At 41.4% G+C, this 19,736-nt stretch overlaps 1 protein-coding gene across 1 annotated transcript in view; it reads left to right on the top strand.

Annotated features, from left to right (window-relative positions):
• LOC104131486 (complement C4) overlaps positions 1 to 19,362 on the top strand; it is a 54,199-nt gene extending 34,837 nt beyond the window's left edge. The window contains 17 exon segments of the mRNA XM_009644654.2: positions 1,427 to 1,502; positions 1,888 to 2,044; positions 3,989 to 4,084; positions 4,408 to 4,576; positions 5,630 to 5,796; positions 6,229 to 6,387; positions 6,959 to 7,018; positions 7,480 to 7,573; positions 8,327 to 8,492; positions 10,164 to 10,251; positions 10,532 to 10,606; positions 11,611 to 11,719; positions 12,674 to 12,763; positions 13,093 to 13,185; positions 13,950 to 14,033; positions 17,866 to 17,998; positions 19,224 to 19,362. Of these exon segments, the coding sequence (XP_009642949.1) occupies positions 1,427 to 1,502; positions 1,888 to 2,044; positions 3,989 to 4,084; positions 4,408 to 4,576; positions 5,630 to 5,796; positions 6,229 to 6,387; positions 6,959 to 7,018; positions 7,480 to 7,573; positions 8,327 to 8,492; positions 10,164 to 10,251; positions 10,532 to 10,606; positions 11,611 to 11,719; positions 12,674 to 12,763; positions 13,093 to 13,185; positions 13,950 to 14,033; positions 17,866 to 17,998; positions 19,224 to 19,362 (1,955 nt within the window).
• Positions 19,363 to 19,736: the final 374 nt, after the last annotated feature.

Below are 19,736 nucleotides of genomic sequence, written 5' to 3'. Positions count from 1 at the left end.
GCCAACTCTTGTCAGAGTAAATGGACAGCAAAGGCCAGTTGATCATTTCCTCCTACTGTAGATGTGCAAAATAGATCAAGATGAATCATGTCCTAAGAATGCTTTTTTCTCCCCACCGATCATAGACAGCACTTAGGATGGCCAGCTGAGATGTAGGCATCTCTGCTGGAGATGTCTGTAGTCAGCAAGAGGAGTATCACTAAGGAAACTGCCAATGGTGATCATCATATCAACACCTTCTCTTCCACATTTCTGTATTCATTACATGAGCCAGAATGACTCCAAGAGCCTTAGACCAACCCAGGGAGGGAGGTGCCTTAGGGAGAGGACGTCTGTAAGGCTGCTTCTTGAAGAGCCCACTCCAAGACGTGGTCCAAAGCTGGTGTTTAATGTACAGCAAAGCCAGGACCACAGCATGTGGAAGCAGAGGTGTTCCAGCTCACGGACACTAACATAAGAGCCCAAGTGATATCAGTATTGTAGTAGGTACAGCTGATCTTTCTAGCTGTAGCGATGTGCGCATGGCATAAAGCAATATAATGCACCTGTCTTCATGATCTTCAGACAACATGTGACAGACATTTCATCAGTGAAAAATAAGGGCTAGATAAATAGAGATTAAAAACATGCTAATGAAACCTCCCCGGTGCAACTTGAGGCCATTTCCTCTCATCCTATCAATTGTTACTTGGGAGAAGAGACCAACCCCCACCTCGCTACACCCTCCTTTCAGGCAGTTGTAGAGGGCGATCAGGTCTCCCCTCAGCCTCCTCTTCTCCAGGATAAACAACCCTAGTTCCTTCAGCCTCTTCACATCAGACTTGTGCTCCAGACCCCTCATCAGCTTTGTTGCTCTCCTCTGGACATGTTCCAGCAATGCAACATCCTTCCTGTAGTGAGGGGCCCCAAACTGAATACAGTATTTGAGGTGTGGCCTCACCAATGCTGAGTACAGGGGCACTATCACTTCCCTGGTCCTGCTGGCCACACTATTCCTGACACAAGCCAGGATGCCATTGGCCTTCTTGGCCAGCTGGGCACACTGCTGGCTCATATTCAGTCAGCTGTCAATCAGCACCCCAGGCACTTTTCCACTGAGCGGTTCTCCAGACCCATTGCATAGGGTTGTTGTGACTGAAGTGCAGGACCTGGCGAAATGTTTTGTAGCTATAGATATCTGCAGTTTTCAGGTTATTATCATGGCAAAATTAAGTCAAACAAGACAGAGCACCTTCTAAACTGGTGCCTTTTCTGTGTCACAGGCCTGCTGACCCAGTCATTTCCTCCTTAATGTACCAGTGAACACCTCCATGTACTCTTCCACTAGTCAATACTGATCATGTCCATGTTAATACAAGTGATGTATGAAAATGCCCAAGAAATATGTGTATTCTCTGAACAGTTATGTGCTGTCCTGTTCACGCAGGTTATGCTAGACTGCTTGAGTTTCAGAAGGCAGATGGCTCCTATGGAGCATTTAGAGTAATCCCCAGTAGTGTATGGTAAGTGTATTTTTCAGTTTTGGGGTTGGTTTTTTTTTTCTAAATACCTCTATTATCATTTGATGTATCAGAAGTTTTTCAGGGGGGATGGATTTTCAAATTCTGGTGGGCATGGTGTTGCCTATATACTTTTGTCATGGATAGTCAGCCATGTAAGTCTCTGACCATGTTCAGTCCTTGATATACTGAGCCACCGATCATTTTGCATTTGCCACAGAGTAGAAACAGAGTTCACATAGATGTTGAACAATAACTCACTCAGTTCCAGTGAGTGCACTGTATCGAATATGAGTCTATGTACAAAATTAGTATGTTTCTTTTCCTGTTAGTATACTGGCCTATGAATGTATGTCAGCACAAGTTTGGGACTTTTTCTTTTGTTCAGGTTAACTGCATTCATTGTTAAAGTACTCACAAGGTGCAGAGAATACATTAGTATCCAAGACAGTCACATACGCAGCTCGATTTCCTACTTGATTAATCAACAGCAGGCAGATAATTCCTTCCACGACCATCACCCAGTATTGGACAGGACTATGCAGGTAGGTCACCTGTATTTGGAAGAATCTGTTGCACATTTAGGGTTGCCGGGATTGAAAGGAATATTGTGAGTTGTTGAGTAACAAGAAATGTATCTAAAAAGAAATCTGTAAATATAAGAAGTACAAAATCTGTAATGTAAAATGAATTTGTTAAAAGGTAAGTTATGTCAGAGATGCATAGCTAGCCCTTCACCAACTTTATCTTTTGATCCAGTCTTACATAATTTTGCAGCTGACCTATGCGTCTAGAGCACTTAGAAAATTAATTCTGAGAACTTTGTGCTTCGTAAAAATGTATGCCTTTTATTGCCAAAGGCAATAGAAGCATAGAATCGCAATTTAGTTTTTAAGGGACCTCCAGAGGTCATCTAGTCCAACCCCTGCTCAGAACACATCTAGTTAGATTAGATTGCATAGGGCCATGTCCAGCTGAGTCTTGAGTACCTCCAAGGGTGGGGATCCCATAGTCTGTCTGGGTAATCTGTTTCAGTATTTAACCATTCCCATGGTGGGAAAAAATATCTTAATACCTAATCAGAATTTCCAATTGCACGTGTTAGTCTATACAGACCCTTCAGTGTCCAGAAACACAAAGTTGTTACACTGTCTATGCATATAGGATATGAAAATAATTTGCCTCTTCCAAAATTCATTGAAAATGCAGATACCTTTGTAGTGATCTTATGCAAAAAATAACATATTAATTTTATTAATGATCTTTATCAAGTCACTAGTAAGGATTTCACCCTCAAAGCCAGTTCCACACTTGATGTTTAGTCTGGAGAAGAGGAGGCTGAGGGGAGACCTTATCACCCTCTACAGCTACCTGAAAGGAGGCTGTAGAGCGGTGGGGGTCAGCCTCTTCTCCCTGGTAACAGATGATAGGATGAGGGGCAATGGTCTGAAGTTGTGCCAGGGCAGGTTTAGGTTAGACATCAGGAAAAATTTCTTCACCGAAAGGGTTGTCAGGCACTGGAATGGGATGCCCAGGGAAGTGGTCGAGTCCTCATCCCTGGTGGTATTTAAAAGACAGGTAGATGAGGTGCTTAGGGCCATGGTTTAGTGGTGGGAAGGCAGGGTTAGGTTAATGGTTGGACTTGATGATCTTAAAGTTCTTTTCCAACCTAAACAATTCTATGAATCTACAATTCTATGATTCTATGTAACACAGCTCAAGAACTGGCCAAAGTCTTTTCAACCTGTATTCATGCTGAGATACTTATCTTCTATTTTACATTTCAGGAGCTGTGCATAATAATTCTGTACAGAGAATTAATTCTTTTCAGGCAAACAACCTATCCTTCTCCTAAGGATAAACATTTAGTGTTGAGTGAAGGAAAAGGTTATTGTCAAAGGCTGTTGAAAGTTGTTGAAGATCCTAAGGTTGTTGTCAAAGGAGAGCATGAGCAAAAGAATCACAAAGAAGAATAGGAATGAAAACGCAGATCCTCAGGGAAAAAGCTAATCAGGTCACTGTGTTTAGTTTATCAAGAACAGGAATAATAAATGATTTACTAATGGTGTATAAATCTCTTTACAGGAGAAAAGTTCTGTGTGTTCAAAGGCTCTTTAGTCTACAGGGAGTAGCAGAGAAATGGAAAAAAACAACCCACTAGTGCTTGGAAATTGAAGCTATGAATATTCCAGTGAGAACTCCAGATTTTAAACTATAAATAAATAAATAAATAAATATTTTACTACCAGCTGAAGGACATAGTGAGTTCCTAATCTTTTAATATTGTTTAATGCAAACTGCCCGCCACTGTAGAAGATATACTTTAGGCAGACACAAGTTATTGAGCAAAATTAAAGGGTAAAACTACATGGTCTGTGGTCGGATGGTTTGACAAGAAGGTCCTCGACTTCATGAAAAGTGATTTGCTAAATTTAATCATAAGCCTATAATGTACATTTAGCTTCTCCATTTCATGTTTCATCTTTCAGGGTGGCATTGGGTCAGCAGAAGAGGATTTGGCTTTGACAGCATTTGTAACTATAGCATTGCAACAGACTCTACAGGTCTACAAGTCACCTGACGTGGTAGGAAGCCTGACTGTTTATCTTTAAGTCTGAAGGCAATTGCACAACAGCATGTCTACCCTTCTATCTTAAAGTACTGCAAACGAGGAGGTAGAAGTCTGTTTACATCTGTGGTGGATAGGAAAAGATGCCATGGCCTAATGTACAACAAGGTGTTTCAAGCTACACGGTCCATCATCAATGACTTTAATTACTACGCAAAAAAATATTAAAATTGTCTCAAAAATTACTACAGTGAAGTATTCTAACTTCCTAGCCCTCTCACCAGCAGTAATGGTAGGCCTGAATGACCTTTTCAAATGGATCTGTTCTTTTTTTCACAGGTACAAGTGATTAGAGGAGCCGTGGCTTACATGAGAAATCAACTTTCAAGGAATTCTAACTGCTATTCTACAGCCATCACTGCTTATGCTCTAACACTTGTGCAGTCTAATGGTGAAGAAGCCCAGTTTGCAAAAGAAAAATTAAGAGGCTGTTCTGTTTTTGATGCAGGTACTGGTAACCATTCTTAAAAATACAGTTAGAAAGCACTTTTCGTAATTAAAGCACTTTAAGCACTCTTATATGAACACAACAAATTCAAGTAAGTGAAGACCGTTTAATTTTATAGAAGCATGCATGTATATGAGTAATATATTTAATTATTTAAATTACATAATTAAATATTATTTAAATTACATAATTAAAGATTTCATTGTTGACATTGTAGTATTTAATTTGTATAATTAACATCACTATAAAGTAACAAGTTAACATTGTGGAGTTTGTATTGTGATCTTATCTGATTCTGGAATTGGAACAAACCCATGGTAAATAGCCACTTACCTTTTCTGCTTCCATGATGCCTACCAAAGTTTCCACACCCATAAAATGCATTTTAAAAAAGTCCAAGCCAGCTGAGAAAGAAGATACTTCTGGTGGGTAAATAAGAATGAACTGTTACATACGAGAGCAGTCCAGACTGGAATTGTAATCGAGAGAGAAGTCTTTTCCAGCCCACCCATTTTCAAAGCCCCCTGGCAGTTCTGAGTACTTTGTTCCAGCTCCAGATGTTTGTCAGCTCTTCTCCACGCCCCTTCCCCCCCCACCCCCAATGTGTGGCTGTGGTCAATGTTGAGTCAGTTGTTTCTGTGGCTGCATTGCCATGCTATTAATTTTCCCCAATTTGTTTGGCAAATACATTATGTTTTAATAGCCAGAGTTTAATCATGCGGAACATGCCTCTCCTTAATCAAGGCTGGATTTATGGGCATAATTAGTACTATTATCTCTTGGGGACCACCAGACACAATGCTACCCCTCCATCAGATGGACATTACTGGTCAATGGAATCATTAGACTGTGATGGTTGGACAAGTCAAAATTGAAAACTGTGGTTTTCCTTTTCCATTATCTTTGATTCCCAACTGATTTGTTGCTCTCATGACAGCATCTGTGCCTTGTGGTTCCTCAGTGTTATGACATGAAATATCTACTGTGTAGATCAATAGTCATTTTTGGCAAACGTTTATACCAATGGGATTCAACACTGAGTTATTCTTGCAGCAAAGAAGCAGCGCTACTGGGGAAATGGCAAAAACGCACTCTCAGTGGAAACCACTGCCTATGCATTGCTTCAAACATTGCTCCTGAAAGATATAGAGTATGCAAGGCCTATTGCTACGTGGCTGACGGAAAAAAGGAACTATGGTGGAGGATACTGCTCTACACAGGTGCCTGACCACCAGCCCAGGTGGAGTTTTGCGGGAGGGAAATAAACAGAAGCCCCATAAAGACTTTAATTTAAATCTGAAAGCATCGTAACAACTAATCCTGAACTTCTTTGGTGTGTGAAGCACTAAAGATTTTGGCTCATTAATAAAAAATGGGCCAAAATAAAATAGTTATAAGCCAACAAAGTTTCTTTGTCTTTATGAAAATTTATGATAATAAAAGGTCAGAACTCCAGTGGTTTTAGGATATTAATGCTAAAAGAAGATGGAAATGAAATGAATAGTCTGTGCAGATAAGAACAGACAGACACAGGAGAACTTCAAAACATCAAAAACCACAAAACTGAAGAATAGCTTCAGGTCATGACATCTTACATATTGTTGAAACAACTTGGCATGATTGATAGGGTTTTGCATTTCCTTCTCACCTAGGACACAGTGGTGGCCCTAGAAGCTCTGTCAGCATACAGCATACAGACATTGAACACTGCTTCCACTGACCTGACTGTACGACTGGGAACACCTGGAAGACAAAAGGACTACAGCATTACTCTAACCGATACTGATGACGCAGTTCAGAAGCAGCTAGAGGTACACAACCATCCATCATTTCAAGCCTTTTTTTCCTCAAACAGGAGAACCATTGGATCACCTGGCCTAGGTTTTCTCCTGTTAAGCAATCATGATGAAGCTGGTTTATAATATTTTTTTAATAGTTTAATCTGTAAAACAACAGAACATTTTAAAGAAAAAAAAAATCAACAGATGCTTAGCAGCACATTTTAGAGGCCCTTTCCTGCCTCTTCAAAGACTTTGGTGACACAAATCTCCCCCAGTAGTGAAGAGCAGCCAGGAGCCCAAGTCTTGCTAGGGAATGAGGAAAAAGGGGAATATTCTGATATTCAGTGTGTTGGGACCTGTGAAAATGTCAAATCCAGGCTACAGAGGAAAAAGTGAAGTTGGGAAAATATGTCTCCTGGGCCCCAGAACAGCAGACTAAGATGAACCAGCCCAACACATTAAAAATCTTATGAGATTTGAGGTCTCATAACTCTTTCCATAGATAAAGGTTTTCCCTACCCCAGTTCTGAAAAACGATAGATCAAACTCTGAGCACAGGCTAAATCTCTCTTTATTTTTTTTTTTCCTTCATTGGTTGAAGTTTGAACTTGGGAGAAATCTTGAAGTGTCTGTACGTGGCAGAGGAACTGGGACAATGAGTGTAAGTTGTAAACCAGGAATTCAGAGTCCAGCTGGATTCCTTTTAATTCCTTTTAGAAAACAGAGTGAGAAATTACTTCCCATGGATTCACCCTTTCTGTTCCTACCTCCAAATTTTTAAATTCAGGGCTTGCAGACTGCCCTAACGGGCAGCTGATTTTTCCTGTTTTTAACTTTAAGTCCATGAAATGTCAATGTTGATAGAGGTGGCTGGAGTTTGAAAGACCCCTTTGTGGTTGGGGAGAGTTACCTCAAAGGTCTCACACCATTTGTGATTTGCACTTGGAGCCTCTCCTGCTTATACCTGCTGCATTCCTCTGCAACTAGTCTGTGCCTCTGGGGGACCGGTGTTTCTCTCCAGACTCCCATGTCCCATCAACATTTGCTGAAGTCCTGGATGAGTATATACCTTGTCATTCCAATGATATTTTTAGTGCTTTGCTGTTTGTGTGTTCATCTTAGGTATTAAAAGTGTACTGGTCTTCTGAGCTGAAGAACACCACATGTAATGATTTGATTTTGACGGTGGAAATGGAAGGGAACATTCAGTACTCGGGTGAGTGAAAAGGGAAATGGTTGGGTCTCAAAGGTGACACATTTGGACAGTTGCTAGTAATACTTAGTGGCTTTCCAGCCTTGGAAAGTAGGAATAAATGAATGAAACAAGGAAAGAGAGAGGCCTCTGAACTCTGCTTAGCTACTGTTTCATTCAGATTATTAATATTTTAAAATAGTTTAACAACAATCTGAGTGACCGTAGGCGCTGCGGGTGCCTAACAGATACACAGGTACTATTAGTAACTCTTCTTTGCTATTGGGAGGAGAGGGAGGTAAACTCCCTTCGCCATATTCCTGGCTGCCATGAGGGGAAAGCCCAGCTCAGTTCCCTGGCTGATAAGGAACCTACCATGTGGCCTTAAAAATTATTTCGGGCAGATGTGTCATAGGTTTTTCATATGAGCAAGACTCTGTTTTCCATCCCCTGAAGCATGTGTTCGTCATCCTCTCTGCCTATGTCTGCATTTTTTTTTTCTGTAGCTAGCTTTAGGAGGCAGGGATTGTCCTTTACATATTTATGCATAGCCTAAACTCCATTCTTAGCTTGATCCATTGGCTATTCTTACTATAATTACCCTAAAACTTTAATTCTGAACAAATTAGAAATACTGAGATGGTGTACAGCAAACTTCTATAAAACCCACAGAGATGGCATGACTGCCCACTGGTATTTATCATTATGCAAAAAGGAGCCAAATTACCAGGTTCTCAGTCAAATTTGTGCACGGATGATCGTGTCTGTCACCTCCAGAAGATGCATACTCTGATGAAATCGAAGATTATGGGGATTTAATTGCTGCAGAAAGCAACACGTTTCAGCGACTGCCTGGAATAGAGTGGTTTGATATTCACAGCAGAAGGAAAAGGGATATCTCTCCCAGTAAAGCAGAATTGCTGCAGTACAAAGTCTGTGCCAGGTAGGTCAGCAAGATCGGCTCTTCATTAGAAAATGCATTCATTTTTGTTTGTAATTCTTCTTGGTTGTCCTTTTCATATCCGCAAGCTTGTCATCCAGCCTGGTGATGTCCTGTGGGTATGCATACATGGTGAGTCTGCACCCTCTCTCCCATGGCAGGAGAAAAGCTTTCCACCCAATGTATTAGGTTTAGACAGTTTATATAGACCTCAAATGTCCATTGCAGATTCTGCCCTATCAGACTCTGAGGAAACTCTAAATCGCCTGGCTGGCTAATAATTTGAAAGAAGTATTTTATTAAATAAAGTAGATACAACTGGAATACAGTAATAACACTTTTACAGAGTTTCATTTTTTTCTGGAGATACGCTGTTACTTCCTTTGTTGTCCCGCTCTGGCCTCCTAAAAAAGAAAAAATCTCTGCTACTATTTGGGGGAGGAGAGGAGGCAGAAGGGATACCCTGTTGTGGCAATCAAGTAGGCAAGGGCAGAGCTAGTGAGAAAAGAAGTTTTCCCATGCAGAATAACACTGGAACATCTGCTTTTGCTCCCTTTCACAGTCTGGCAAGGGTCGCAGAAGCACAAAGTGCTGGCTGTCCTGAGTTCCCCTTCTAGAGAGGTGCAGGGTGGCAAAAGCAGGTGTTGCTCCCCAGTATAACTTAGCTTTTCCACTGACTTTTGACAAGGGCCTCAGCAGCAGTGATTTGCATCCCCCCTCCCAGACAGCAGCACAAACAATGGCAGTGGAGGACTGGAGTTACCCTAATTCCCAGGTTTTGCTCTCCCTAGTTAAACATGTATTCAGTGAATTGTGTGTTGACTAAAGCATCTTTTTCCCCATTAATTGCTACATAACATTTATCAACTACCAGATCCACTCCTCTGCAGGACATTGTTAAGTGTTAGGGTGAGGTTTAAACAACAATGTGGAGCTCCCTTTGTTGTAGTTAAGACACGAGAGAAAAACTGAAGGCATTGACTACATCACCATTCTTCTTCCGTGCACCATGGTACGTCCCTTATGGGGAAAGGAGGCTGCCAAAATAAAAGTTTCTGAAGTACCACTAAGTGTATGTAGAATATCTTAGGCAAGGCACCCTACGTGAGTGAGAACAACTTCATTTTCCAGCAGACACAACGACCTGATTTGTGAGAAGGTAGAAATAGAAAAGGTTGGAAGTCCAATATATATACCTAATGGATAGTTAGAGCTATGAGGATTTTTGCCTTGGACAGCAAAGGTGATGTAAATTTGACTTTTTCCATGAAGAATTTGGATAGACTCATTTCCTATCTCTGCTCTCTAGGTAATAGAGAACAGACACTTTGTCGGTGCTGTTTACCTTCCCTACCTTCAACAGTGCTTTTGTGGTGGGATGAACAGTCCTTTGAAGGAGATTGTTTCTGCCTAACAGCTATAAAGAAAGCCTAGATGACAAGCTCAGGCAAGACTCTGGGGTTCTGGATGACCATTTGACTAGTTTAGATGATTAATTTTGCCTCATGACTCTTAATGAGATAGACAGCTAATTTTCAAATTAAAATCCACTTAGGGAAGTTAAATGGAGCGGAATGATTTGTTTTGCTGTTAGCAAGCCTGAAATGCCAAACTCTTCAAAGCAAGCTGGCTGCTCAGTGCAGGTGTTCACTGCTGACGGTCTCCCTTATAAAGGTCCACAGGTCCCAATGCACCCAAGATGTCCCTGGTTGAGCTGTCTCTGCTGAGTGGCTTGGAGCCTGACACAAAGGATCTCGAACAGGTTAGAAACACACTTTTCTGTGCAATCATTCATAGCCTTTTCCATAGAAAATTTGTCTGGAAAGGTAGTTACACTGTTTTGGGTTCTGGAGCCTGCCTGGCTGGGGGAGGTCTGCCCAGGTTCATGCTCACAGGGACTGTCTCCTTTAGGGTGGAGGAAGGAGGGCAGAATAAAGCAAACAGCTGAACAAAGCAAACCAGAATACAGAGGTTGGTAGCACAGGTGTTCCTGTTGTGCTAGGGTTTTGTTCTGATTTTTTTGTTTGTTTGTTTTCCCGCAGTTGGTGATGTCTTCAGACCAGTACATTCAGCACTATGAGTACAAGGAAGGAAAGGTTTTGCTCTATTTCGGTGAGGTAAGCAAACCCAATGATTTTCTGATCTCTGCCTTTTCAGGTAGCATACACAGACTTCATTTTAAACCTAATCATTATTGGTATTACCTTCCTGTGGTTTTTGTCATATATTATTATCATACAGCTCAGTTGAAAGAGGACAGAAGAGGGGAAGAAGGGAAGCATGCACCTTGATCCTCTGCCTTTCTGCATTCCAGGAAATGTAGTCCATGTCTGAGATTTGGGCTTTGACACCCCCACCCCCCAAAAAAGAAATCCTCTCTAGCCAGAAGAGATGCTTTTCATCCAAGTAACAGTGTTAACTGGATGTCCTGAAAATTCCACATGGACACCTTGCATGTGAAGTTCAGTATTTCTGGAACAAGATCCATATAGAGGCAAAAAAATGTAAACATCAAAAACATTTCCCCATATTTTGGATAATGACTCCACCCCACACCCACTTGAGTTGCTTCACCTCCACAGCCAAAGCAGGGGGGTCCCTGTAGAAAGCACACACAGGGCAATGATTTTTTTTTAATGTAAGATGATAGACAAATGAAAATATGTAAATTTTATTGCTGTTATGACTGTCCTAGATAATTTGTATATTTAACATCAGTCAAAAGCTGTCCCTGACCTTAGCTTTTTACTAAGGAAAGTGTATATACTTTGGTGGCCATCAGTACAGCATAGGCTGTGAACAAGGCGGCTTTAGGCAAAAGCCAAAAAGCAAACCCCAAAGTAGTGACGATGTGAGTCCAGATCAGACAGTTTCAGGCAGAGAAGACCTGCACACATCTCACAAAACTACCATTACCAGGCTTAGCTCATCCACAAAATCTCCCAATAAAATCATGGAAGGAAATGCCTTCTTCAGGCTGAGGCTACAGCTATCAGGATTAACTCACCTATGCCACTGGAAACAAGCATTCAACAGCTAGTATAGGCACAACTGAATAAGGAACTGATGGGGGAGAAAGAGGCAGTTCACTCATCATGATTCTTGTTCCTTTTTTCTCCAGCTCCCAAGTGGACCGGAGCCAGATTGTGTATCATTTGGGGCAAAGCAAATCAATCCCATGGGCTTGGTTCAGCCAGCAAGTGCCATCCTCTATGATTTTTACAACCCTGGTAAGGACACAGAAAAATGATATGTAACTGATTGAAAGCGATCCCCAAGAACAAATTCCACTCTATAGAAAGGTGGTTTTGATGTAGTCTGTGAAACCACGTGATTTTGTCGAGTGTTAAAATAACCTGCCTCAAATACTATCTTCTACTACCATGATTTAAGACCATCTAAATAGAGATCCTCACGGAAGGGTCCTTTACTGCAAATGGACTGAAAATACAAACTGTTAAACTTGTGGATTTTTAAATCAGGTTTCCTGAGTTCCTGTTTCTCATGGTGCTTTTGAGCATGTTCCACTCACATTATCTTTTTGGTTAGGTTGTCTTTCCGTGCAGCTAAGATAGGCAACCTTAGAGATTTGCCTTATGTACTGTGCTTGCTGGGGCAACCAGCCTCATTTCCCATTCAGAGAAGGTTAAATGCAAACCATCTCCATTTGCCAGAGTAATGTAAACAATATTTGAAAATTAGGTCAAATCTCTACTTTGCCTGAAGCTGAGGGACCCATGACAAGTTTACACTAGGTTTAAACCACTGACTGTTGGTCATCCTATCTCCTTCTCCGGAAACAGTGCAGTGCTCACTGTAGCTCTATGGTCTAAAGATGCTTTCAAGATGGATGCTTTTCAGAGGAAACAAAAAAAAAAAAGGGGGGGGAAGAAAAAGAGAAGACTACAACTTTTAAAAAACCCACCCAAACAAAAAAAAAAAATAAAAAAAACCCCGAAACCAGAAGCAACAACCCAGGTTGTTGCCCAGCTGAAAGGCAAGGTGATCCCTGTACTCCAGGTGTCCAGGCTATAGGTTTTTGTGGACTGCTGATGTGCATCTGACACCTTAGTGCTCTGATTTCTCTGGGCCAGGGAAAAGTTGGGCTGCAAATGTAGTTCCTACTTGCAGATGCTTTTCCTCCCAAGCTCTCTGAGACAAGCCGTTTTGTTTCTTCTTCACAGACAGAAAGTGCACTGTATTCTACAGTGCTCCCAAGCACAGCGCCATGCTTTCAAAGGTGTGCCACACCAGTGTTTGCCAGTGTGCAGAAGGTAAGGAATGACTAAACAGACCAGTCTAAAAGAAGAGAGTTACTTCTGTAAAGTGTTAACATGAGCATTTTTAAGCCCAGAAAGGAGCATTACAATTTTTTGTAATAAGTTTTTTTTAAGATATCCAGGATTTATTTGATAGTTGAATGCGATGTATATATACATGTGCATATGTATATAAAAGACCTCCACCACACCTCTAAGAATGTTGTTCTGCCATTTATTTTATTCTCTGTTATAATGTTGAGTGAATAAGCATATGTAAACTATATCTATCTAAATATCAATGCCTACAGAGATAGATGTGTCACTTATTTTCTTCTCTCTAGGTCCCTGCCCAAGACAAAAATCAACTTTCAGTAAAGCTGTAACACAAATCACACGCTTTCATTTTGCCTGCTACCAGCCTACTGCGGATTATGGTATGACATGAATGAACTGTCGATTTAGTTTAAACATAGTTCTTTTTAATAAGGATAAATTTGTAGGTTTATATGCCCAGACCTCTCCTGAAATGAGTAGGGTTTCTGTATCTGGCCTAGAGGCTGAGGTGGTGAAATGAAGCCGTGTGCTATCACAGTCATCAGGGGGGTGAAAGGGAAAAGTAAAGGTCTCTGAAAGAGGTGGTGGGATGCTGGGGGAAGAAAGTGTGGACAATATTACGTTACATGGTTTAGTAAAGACCCATGGTGTGAGCACTACCATCCCCTACATCCCTAATGTTACAGGTTGGAGATAAAGGCTTTGCATGGCAAAACTGGAACTGCTCAGCAGTTCCTTCTGCAGAGCCAGACAAATATTTTCTCCTTTGTTAATTTGCCTTTCTGGCCTCTTCTTTGGATGGAAAGTTGGAAGAACTGCTGAAGGAAAACTCGTTCAGCAGCTTTGGTAAGTTAGATGTTAACAGAAGGACAGGGAAAAAAGTGAAAAACTAATCATATAGGAGGTTCTTTTTAAAAAAATGCACAAAAGGAATACAAATCTGGAGGCTGTTGATTAATACCTGACTTTCTAAAAGCATATTAGTTATACAGGATTACTATCTTGTTGGCTTTCATACCGCCATGAATCGCGAAAAGATGGTACACCGGCCTCTGTACAGGAATCTTGTAAAAGCATACCTATTTTTCTGGGTTTGGATGCAATTTCATGTTTCCATCTGGCCTCACACAGTTGTTTGTTGCAGTGTACGAGGTGGAGGTCCTCAACAGTACACAGAAGAATGTGTTTGATTACTATGAGGCCAAAATCCTCACAGTCCTTAAATCCAGTAAGTATCAAAATGTTTGGCTCTTTTCATTCACCTGTCAGAAAACTAGGCTGATTAAACGTTAGCCAATATGAGCCATGCAGATGCCTTCTCTTGCTATAGAAAGTAGGGTCAGATATATTTCTGCACTAAGCTTGCAAGAAGACTGATTTCTTGCAAGGCTCATTTGGTCCAGCTCCCTCACTGTTCAGTTCAGCTCAAGGGTAGGTTGCTTTGGTTCACATTGTGCAGCAATCCCAGAGCACATGAGCTTCAATCCATTCAGATGAAACTAAACCAGAAGACACATTGCAGATGCATTCAGTCCATGGCTCCAAACTGGAGCTAGTCTAAGATAAACCCTCCAAAAACGTGCATGGTGTGGATATTAGATCTTCTGCATCAACTGTTTCACTTTATAGACAGCTGTTATTGAGCCACATTTTTTCTACTGTAGATATATCCACTGACACCTGTTTTGATACTAGATCAAGACTTGAAGACCTTGTTAATTATTAAGCACTTGAAACCCTTGCAGAACAGGCTAAGAGTTGTCCACAATGACTTGCCTGAAGTCAGTGAATACAGGAAAACTTCTAGAATTTTGATTTAATAATTGTGATAACAACAAACAGGACTTTATTTCTTTAGGTGCAGTGTAAAGATTTGCACTGCTCTCAAACAACGTCTTTTTGCAGGCCTGCCATCCCAGCTGTCCCCATGTGAACTTTACTTTATCAGCAGCATCAGTGAACACTGATATTCTTCAAAGCAATTTCTGGAGAGGCTGTCAGATGACATCTCAGACTTCAACCACTATGGTATCATGTGGTTGTCAGTTTTGAGTTTGACTGAGCTTGGCAGCCAGAGATTGCCTTTAAAAAGCAACTTCAAAGATTTCAAAGTCCTCCCTGTCTGGAACAGAATAATTATCTCACTCCTTTGATCTTTGCCTAGGGGACTGGCAATGTCACCCAGTACTTCAGGACACACAGCTTGTGATCCATGCCCAATGTCCAGTTCCCACTGGAAAATCAGGTCCACACTTTGTGAGTCCAGAGACAGCATTGGTCATACTTGCAGCAAGGGCTACAAAGATAATTAGGGGACTGGAGCATCTCGCCTATGAGGAAAGGCTGAGAGAGTTGGGCTTGTTCAGCCTGAAGAAGAGAAGACTGAGAGGGGATCTCATCAACACATAAAAATATCTTAAGGGTGGATGTCACGAGGATGGAGCCAGACTCTTCTCAGTGGTGCCCAGCGACAGGACAAGGGGCAATGGGCACAAATTGAAAATAAGAGTTTTCAGTTGAATATGAGGAAGAACTTCTTTACTTTGAGGGTGACAGAGCACTGGAAGAGGCTGCCCAGGGGGGTTGTGGAGTCTCCTTCTCTGGAGATATTCAAAGCCCGCCTGGATGATGTCCTGTGTAACCTGCTCTAGGTGAACCTGTTTTAGCAGGGGGGTTGGACTGAATGATCTCCTGAGGTCCCTTCCAACCCTTGCCATTCAGTGATTCTGTGATACCCAGGGCTTCCCATATGCAGGGGAATGTTAATGTACCTAATGTTCAAAGCACCAGCTATGGGAAATTACAGTACCGTGACGGAAAGTTTCATTAATCCCTCCAGAAAATCTACAGGATCTAGAAAGATTTAGAGCTCTGGGCCCCAATGCATTTGTACTGGAAAGATTTTGTTTCTTGGCAGTTGAGAGAAACATCCTTTGAATCTGAAGTCAAAGGAAAGAGATTGCTTCTCCCATTCCCACCTCTTTCTTTTTTATCCCTTGAAAAATCCCCTTTGGTTTGTGCTGTATAATGCAGCTTATGAGCATCAGTAGGCTTTCAGCAGGTTCAGGAAAGGCTAGGAAGAGGCATGAAGCCATAATGATGAAGATAAAGCAAGGCATTGCATCCAAATCAGTTCGTGACTGAACTAGAGTTGTTATCTTTCATATTTTCTGTGGCTGTTTTGTGTGAGGTTGGTCTCTGTTACCATCACCAAGGGTAGCTGAGAATTAGGAGGGTGAATTCTCATGCTCTGGACCCCTGGCATTATTTCAGTATCAATCCTTGCAAATGCAGGGTTGGTTCAGAAGACAGATGGAAACACTTATGTGTGTTTGGGAGTCAGCCAAAGAGAATTTTGCAGATGTGCACTCCTTGGATTACTTTGATTATTAATAGTATCAGTGCATGTGTTTTGGATGGCTAATGTTTATGCTGTCTTATGAATCCTTTAGGGGAACGGTATGGCCCATGCAAAATAACAGAATCTTTTTTTAGTTCCCGTTAAAGATTCTAAAACATGAAGTAATTGTTTCTCTTAAATTCGGCTTAGATACTTCAGAGTATTATGTTTTCATTTTTTTTTAATTGGAGATTTAGAATTGGAAATTACATAATAACATGATAAAGTAATAACTCAAATGCTTATGGTCTCTAGAGTCTGGACTTTATTAGGCCATTTGTGAAGCATATGAACCGAGAAACAACATGGTAATTTAGGCACAATGAACCTGAGGCATAACACCGTCATTTTCTCAAGTAGTTCTGATCCGTCTTTGCATTCCTTGAACAGAATGAACTTTCAGTACACCGTATAGCATAGGAACAATGGAAAGGCCTTGGGTTATATGAGAAAACCTACAGTACTGTATTATTCTTTGGAAAAATGCAGGTGTAAAACAGCATACAGTACTGAAGACAGACTTTTCTCTGACCGATAAGTAGCATATGTAAAATAAATGCAAGTTTTAACTAGGAAATAGATAGGGGTCTTAGTACTAGGTTTCACAAATTAGAACTCTACATCAAATTCTCTGAAATTGTATTAGTGCTAAATATTCTACTTCAGGTTTTTATTCTACTCTCAGGATTTTATTTTGAATACTAGACTTTCCATACTTGTAATATAATACTTTGGAGAGCAGAAGCTGCACAAGCTTCTGTTAACTAATAGGAAGACTATGGTGTCTTGCTTGTAATTTAAGCTGGTTTAATGTTGAATTTGTCACCACGGTTTTGCATGACATTTCATATTATAGTTAGAAAGAGAGCAAGACATCAGAATATTGCATTTTTTTTTTCAAACGGACTTTGAAAACTATTGTTCTAGCCAAACAACACAGTATCCTCATGACCTGTAGTTAGTCTGATAAAAAAGCATCTTTCCAGCTCTCATGTCATTGCAGCACCTGGGAACCCTTCTCTTCTGCCTTGGATGCCCACTTCTGTAATGGGCAGTGCATTGAATGAATAATCTTCTGAGCCAGAATCCAGACCAGAATCTTCTAAGTTATTCTAATGTGGAGATCACCAAGTGCATGTCTTACATATCAGCTCCAGACAGGATAGCATAAAGGCTAAATTGCTGACATTCAGATCAGGTGGGCTAAGGAGAGTGAATTTTTAATACCACCTGCTGCATTGTTGAGCCTCAAGCCATTTGAACTTAGTTTGCTAGTTTTTAAGACCACTATGAGCCTGAGCAATCTGAAATGTATGATAGATGTTTTCTTTTTACTTTGGCTTTTCCTTCAGTCTCTGAGAATTAAAACAAACTCCATAAGGCCTGAAAGGTCTCTGTAGCAAAACAGGTCCTTCAATAATTACTGAGGAGGCCAAGACAACCAGCTAAGACAGAAATGGTTTACTTTTTGTCAGGTAATGTTAAAAGAAATAGCCTACCACAGCATGGCCATTTACTCCCACATCAAGCCACAACCCTCAAGTGAAATATTACCTTGGCTTAGCAGTGCTGTAAATGATCACAAGGGCTTGCGTCCTCTGAGCTATGGTTCTACTCTTTATTAGAAAAGTTAATGGGGTTTTCTCTTCTTGTGACACAGCTATGGATGAAAGCATCCAAGTGGGCACCCACCGACAGTTCCTAGCGCGCTCCACATGCAACTTGAACATGGTTGCCGGCAAACGGTACCTCCTCATGGGGAAAGATGGGCAAACGGTTGATTGCAACAACAAGTAAGTGCAATGGTTTCTGAGCAGCTGCTATTGCAGACCATGAATCCAGAGGGTACTCAAACTATTATAATACTTCCAGAAAGCAAAGGGAGGGTCAAATTTCCTAGAGATTGATTCTGCTGGCTTTACTAAAATGCAAAGAGTACCACTCCGTAGGCAAAAGGCAAGCTGTGGGGAACAGCTGAGCTGCCCAAATCTATCGGCTCATCTATCTGTGCAGAGCCTGGCTCCCACAATTCTCAGAATCAAAATCTGGCCCTTGCTCCACTGGGTTAAAAACTCACAGCTGGAAAAGGAAAATGGGAAACACTACATGGTTACATCTACTGCAGATGCCTTACACAACTCATGTGTTTGCAAAAGAAATGGGTGGGACTATGTCTAAGAGCAGCTCTCAAAGCATCTTTTATATCACAGGTGCAAATAGCTCATTCGTCTCATTTCTCATTGTGACACTTTAATGAAAAAAAGGAAATTTATCTGAGGAGGAATTTAGTCTGACTCTGTTCAGTGAAGAAACAATCTTAAATGTATAATTTCCCTATGCTTACCTGGAGAAAGGTAGTGCCTTTGAAGGCTTCTAGGAGGGAGATCACTTCCACCGAATTGTAAGCGGCACTTCCTAAAACTTTAGAAGGTCCCCCCTCTCCATGTATATATGACACCAGTGTGAGTGCTTAAGTCAAGGACCTGCTTCAACAGACCCCTGCTATAGACTCCCAGCAGACATGTAACTTCCGAAGTCTTCTCCAGTCCAGTTGTAAAATGCCAGAAGCTGTATGGGTGCTCACCACAGAAAATTAGGAAACATTTGGGGATGCTCTGTTGAAACTAACCCTCTCCCCCCCCCCTTTCACTGTGTCACACTGGTGTTCACTGGGGCTCTTTGTGCCAGTCCACAAAATTCTAACAGAAACTTAGCCCAAGCTTACCTGGTGTCACTCAAAACTTAAGTACAGCCAGATTTGTCCCAGCTTCCTAAACTTCATTTTTGTTTATATATACTATGTATACTATATTATTGTCCCAGTTCCTAAACTTTATTCAAAGCTCTGTTAACCTGCTGGTGGAAGTAGGTTTCAGGCAATTTTCTTGGCTAGGATGACTCCTCCAGATCTCAGAGATGCCTCAGTGGAGGGATGCAGCCCCAAAGGTTTTACACTTTCCTGTTGCTCCATGGCAGCAGTAATGACTCACCTCCTTTACCTGTCCCACTTGCACACAGGATGCAGTATTTCCTTGATGCACAAACCTGGGTAGAGAAAATTCCAGACAACAGCCAGTGCCGCACCACCCTGCACCGGCAAGCCTGTGCTCACTTGAAGGACTTCATGATCGTGACTGACAGCCTGTGCACCTTATGAACAATTGCTCTGCTCCCCACGTCCTGCCCGTGTGACCGAGACTCAGCTCCTTCCTAAATTTTTCTTGCAAAGCCTGTACATTACAGTGGCACCTGAAACATTGCAGAGTTGCTTCTGTTCCTATCTGTTCTGCTGACTTGAGGTATCTTCTTGTAGATGCATGTGTGGGGTGGGGGTAATACAACAAAAATTGCAGCTACTCTACTAGTTATTGTGTTTATTGTCCCTGCCACTGGTGAAGAGAGAGGAGGAATTTCTGCCTCCCTGGTCAATTATACAACAGTGCAATTGTCCTGCAGGGTTTCAGATGAAAAAATATCATTGTGCTTGCAGAGCTGATTAATTCCAGCAGTCATTTTTACCCCGGACATTAA

This window comes from Egretta garzetta, unplaced genomic scaffold, assembly GCF_000687185.1.
Source record: "Egretta garzetta isolate BGI_Z169 unplaced genomic scaffold, ASM68718v1 scaffold40, whole genome shotgun sequence".
Classification (NCBI taxonomy): Eukaryota; Metazoa; Chordata; class Aves; order Pelecaniformes; family Ardeidae; genus Egretta; species Egretta garzetta.
The sequence above is the reverse complement of the archived record's forward strand: the minus strand, read 5'-3'. Positions and strand labels throughout refer to the sequence as shown.